The sequence below is a fragment of the Aplysia californica genome, unplaced genomic scaffold (assembly GCF_000002075.1).
Source record: "Aplysia californica isolate F4 #8 unplaced genomic scaffold, AplCal3.0 scaffold00011, whole genome shotgun sequence".
NCBI lineage: Eukaryota > Metazoa > Mollusca > Gastropoda > Aplysiida > Aplysiidae > Aplysia > Aplysia californica.
The window spans coordinates 2,928,329-2,932,889 of NW_004797281.1; the positions used below are offsets into that span (position 1 = coordinate 2,928,329).

The 4,561-nt window shown below is 42.0% G+C and overlaps 1 protein-coding gene across 1 annotated transcript in view; it reads right to left on the reverse strand.

Annotated features, from left to right (window-relative positions):
- LOC101854461 (blood vessel epicardial substance-B-like) overlaps positions 1 to 4,561 on the reverse strand; it is a 152,353-nt gene that overhangs the window by 115,422 nt on the left and 32,370 nt on the right. The window contains exons 6-7 of the mRNA XM_013083802.2: positions 4,310 to 4,462; positions 148 to 340 (exon numbers count right to left, since the gene is read on the reverse strand). Of these exons, the coding sequence (XP_012939256.2) occupies positions 148 to 340; positions 4,310 to 4,462 (346 nt within the window). The remainder of the gene's footprint in view (positions 1 to 147; positions 341 to 4,309; positions 4,463 to 4,561) is intronic.

Below are 4,561 nucleotides of genomic sequence, written 5' to 3' on the forward strand. Positions count from 1 at the left end.
TATATTATAAATATGTATTGTATGTTTATCGATATCAATCTCATTCAATATAAATAAACATATACCTTTATCATCATAACCTCTGTGAACAAGGAATAATAATTAATCACAGAGACCTGTGCGCTACATATAGCTAGATCTACTCACTCTCCTCAGCGTCCGACTGTTTCTCAGTATCACTGTCCTTGTCGCACACTCTCGCCAGGTGGCGGGGCGTGGTCTTGTCGCTCTCCCCGCCCATCGCGCCAATCAAGGCACGCCTCAAGTCCCGCCGTTGTCTCGCTGTGGCCGGCAGGCTAGGGAGCCGGATATCCAGTCTGGATCCGGCAGGGGTTGCCACCTGAAGATAGAGAGAGAGGGAGAAAAAAAACTTTCAATATACATGTAGTATGTATGTACTTTTTGAGAGAAATGGAAAAAGAAAGTAAGATCTTTAGTTTTTAGAGAAAACAGTTTTGTGTCTCTTGCAATATCATAATTTGGTCATATAAGTGCCGAAGTTTGGAGGTGTTACTAGCAGTGGCGAAGCGTCTATATGATCAAATAATCACTGCTTCCTTTCCTAATTTTGAAATATTATTGTCACAGTCAAATTCATCCATAGACGTAAACCTCATAAATTAAATTATGTAAAAAGACGTTAATAATCACCAATGAACAGTATGCCTAACATTCAAAACGGTTTCATTGCCACAGAAAGAGCCTGTTCACCCCTATCGTTCACTCAATAAGCAGTCGCAAGCTTTGATTAAGTTAGCTTACAGTGAGGCTGGAAGAGTCTACCAAAAGAGTTGACGGGGACATGTATACAGCACTCAAAGCTGTTTCATAGCCACATATACCCGTTTCGGGCCACAGTTATAAGCAGTCACAAGCACTGATTATGTCGGCTAACTATTACACCGGCCGAGTCTACCTCACAGACGTGAGGGGAACTAGCTCCTAAACATATCTTGACTGCTGCAAGTTTTTGGGGGTTTTTCCTCGACTTTTTACCGTCCTATAATCAGATCGTGACCTCAATTATGACGCCGACTCCTGGCCGCAAAACGCTAAGCAAAAACAGCCAAATGTGAAATAAAAAAATTAATAATTGTCATGTTCTACCAAAGAATTTAGACACTGTGGTGTTACATGTAGAACTGACATGTCTGCTTCTTTGCTTTGTGTTTGTGTATTCACATCTAAAGGTGAATTTAACGTTTGTGGGTGTAAATATTTCATGAAATGAGATACTTTTCCGATTATTTTAGCGGTTGAACATGCATACAACATGAATTCAGGATTTGTTTTCATTCACAACTCAGCGTTGCCGCCTCGAGTAAGATTCTTGTGTGATATCTCCAGGCCCTATCTGGTCCCATCCCATCTCACTTTGATTACCCTGTCAAGCAAGTCAGCCTTCGCCCCTGGTTACTAGAGAGTTAAAGTCAAAGAAAAGAAGGAGCACAGATTAGGATGATATAATGTCTCTTTTTTGGTTGATGTTTGATAGGAAAGAAGGAGCAAACTATATCAGAGCAACCGCCAACCACATCTGCGGGTATGAACATCTCTCCTAGCTGATTGTGTTGTCCAACGCCTCTAATCGTTACAGTTTAGACTATTCAGTGGGGTGGGTTGTCTCGACTCGGCTTAACAGAGACGATTCGGGCGGAGTGGAAACTACTGCTTTTTCTTTCCTTATCCTTACTATCGTCATTTTCCTTTACTTCTTTTGTATGTTTGTCATTCTCTTGTGAACTCTTTCCGGGGTGCTGTAATAAGTCGAAGCAGACTTTGTGCTGTTGAGGCAAGAGAGATGAGCAGAATAAGCCCGATTCCCCATTTGGACTTCTCTGCTGACATCCACTCCTTGGCGCTCATAAGACCTTATACAGTTGTGAGAGCCGTAAAACCTTGCTAAAACAAGGGATGGAAAACATCGTCCTAGCAGTACAACGGAGGTACTCGATAAAACTCCCACTCTGGAATCGAACTCTCGTCTTCTTCTGTGTGCAACGGTAATGGCCTTTTACATCTTGACGGACGATCTTTATACCCTTTGTTGTATAATGTCCAATATTTTCGATATTGAATGAGGTCGCCTGTTTAAAAACAGAACACTGCCACTGAGCTCAGTATGCATGATACAGCTTTTCCTGGGTGGTAGACATAGACGAAGTAGATACCCCAAGCACTACTTCCCTCCCTTCTAATCTTTATTTCCTTGATATGCTCCAAAGGAGGGACATCCGCAGTATATTTGGAATCAAAGAAGGTGCAAGGGTTTTTCTGACTGTCCTTTTTTTTCTCTTCTAGTTTTCATGAGAAGTCGGCTACTATTGGGCGTTCTCTGACCTGCAGTGCTACTGATTTTTACGAATGTGATCGTTTTTCCTACTCAGAGGAACGGCAAAGAGCTTTAAAATCCCACTCCAGACACCGGTTCTCCAGTATGCTCTGCCATCCATTACCAGCCAAGATTTTTCCTCGGACAGATGCTCGGAGATAAAAATGGTGGACGCCAGCGATCCAGAAACAAGGAGAAAGCGTACGTCCTACAGCATTTTTATGGGGGTAAACTAACCTAAATAAAAACTGTAATCTCAGGAAAGGAGACCTTTGCATGATTTAAAGAAATTATTATTACTGCTCACAAGTTGTTCGTACCGACAACATTGCCTTCCCATCAAATAAACTGCCGTAATCCTATGGCTATCGCCGTATGATCTGCTATATATGCGCCAATCGTGATGTCATGCTTTGTCGATTTATTTGACTGGAATGCCATGCTGCGGTGAACAGAAATATTGCACAAGTGAGAACTTTCGACCAAGGCAAAACATCAGTCATGATAAGAGGGAACAGCTACACGTTCAGTCTAGAAGTTCGTAAAAATCAACTACGATTCAAACCGCCCACATACAAGTTGTTGGTAAATTTTGCAATTTGAAGCTCGTTTTCTTTGGCTAAATGCACAGACAGTGTATGCAAGCCTACGTCCGTACATACAAAATGCATAAATAGGCACATACGTGCAAACGCCCATACATAGATTTGTTTCTGCCCGGTGCACCTTTAAGATCCCTCGGTCGTCCTAAAATCAATAATAGTAAACTTCAGCCGCCATCCAGGCAAAATTCAAAATTAAAATTGTACCAAAACTCAAAATGCTTAGTTTGAAAACAACCAACTTGTGTCCCACGCGCTCATATCACCTTTATATGCAGTTGCGAGCGCCGTAAAACGTATCAAAACAAACTAAAATAGACACGTTTTACGTACCTACAAACTGACTTATAGTATCTTCTTCCAAGTCGGGCATGCTGAGAGCAACGCTTACTCCCCACACTGTCCACCTCATTGTTATAGGGACTTGAACCATGAGACAACCGCAATGTAGCCAAGCTAGGCTACGCTAATAAATACTTCAAAAACGTTGTTGTGTCCCTTAGTTCTACCACCCCATACGTTACCCACACTTCTTTACTGCTGACCTGACGAATGTACCCTCTAGTGTTAGTAAAAATAATAATAATAATAAATGGTATTTATATAGCGCTGAACCCCGATTAAAGTACACAGGTTCTGAGCGCTCCGAGGCCTCTCGTGGCTTTTCGGACTCAAACTCCAGTGCGCGTGCACAATCCCCGGGGGTACCGGATGCGGAGCGGACAGGCAACTGAACCTTGTCCTTCCTCGGTTTCTACGATCTGGACAAAATTTTCGACACGAATTTTGAGAAAAGTGTTAGTGACGCCAAAAGTGAACAACAGTTGCAAAACCTGAAGTACTACCCTACAAAGGCAAACGGGGAAACGACAATCTGAGCTCAAAGCAGCGAAAATAAATCGAATATCAAAGTTATAGAACAAAAAGGATTGTAGAGTCTATTAACAGTTAGTCTAAACCCGTTTTATTTGACGAGAAAGACAAAATCATTGATCAATTGGAAGTCCAGTTAGAAAATAAGAAGAGAAAAGTGAAAACCCTAGCAAAGGGAACAAATGTCAGTCATTCAAAGTAACAGTGGTCTGAAGGGAAAACTTTTCCAACAGCATATTTTACATGATGTTCAAATAAAATCAGGACAAAAACAATACATAATATTTAGATAACTGTCTACATTGGAGTTTGAGTCTGAATAGCTATGGGAGGCTACTCAGACTCGAGTCCGAAAAGCCACTGCGTTACATTTCATCTTGTCTGAACAAACGTTGATGAAAATGTCTAAGAACTCAAAGGGTTAAACCCACACTTCAGCGTGTATCAAAGCAAAGGGGGGGGGGGGGTTAAATCTAATGATCAAACAGAACTTGTCACGTACCTTCTCGTTGAGAGCGTAGAGCTTATTGGTGATGTCTCGGCCAATCACTGTCTTCATGACACATGCCAGATAGGGCTCTTTGATGAGCAGGTACTCCAGACTTTGGCGCGGCCAGAACAGATAGCGACACATGCCAGCGGCGATGATGGACACCTGTGGCGTTAGGACATATGAGAGAGCGCATGTTATTAGACTACGTATGATGATGATGATGATGATGATGATGATGATGATGATGATGATGATGATGAT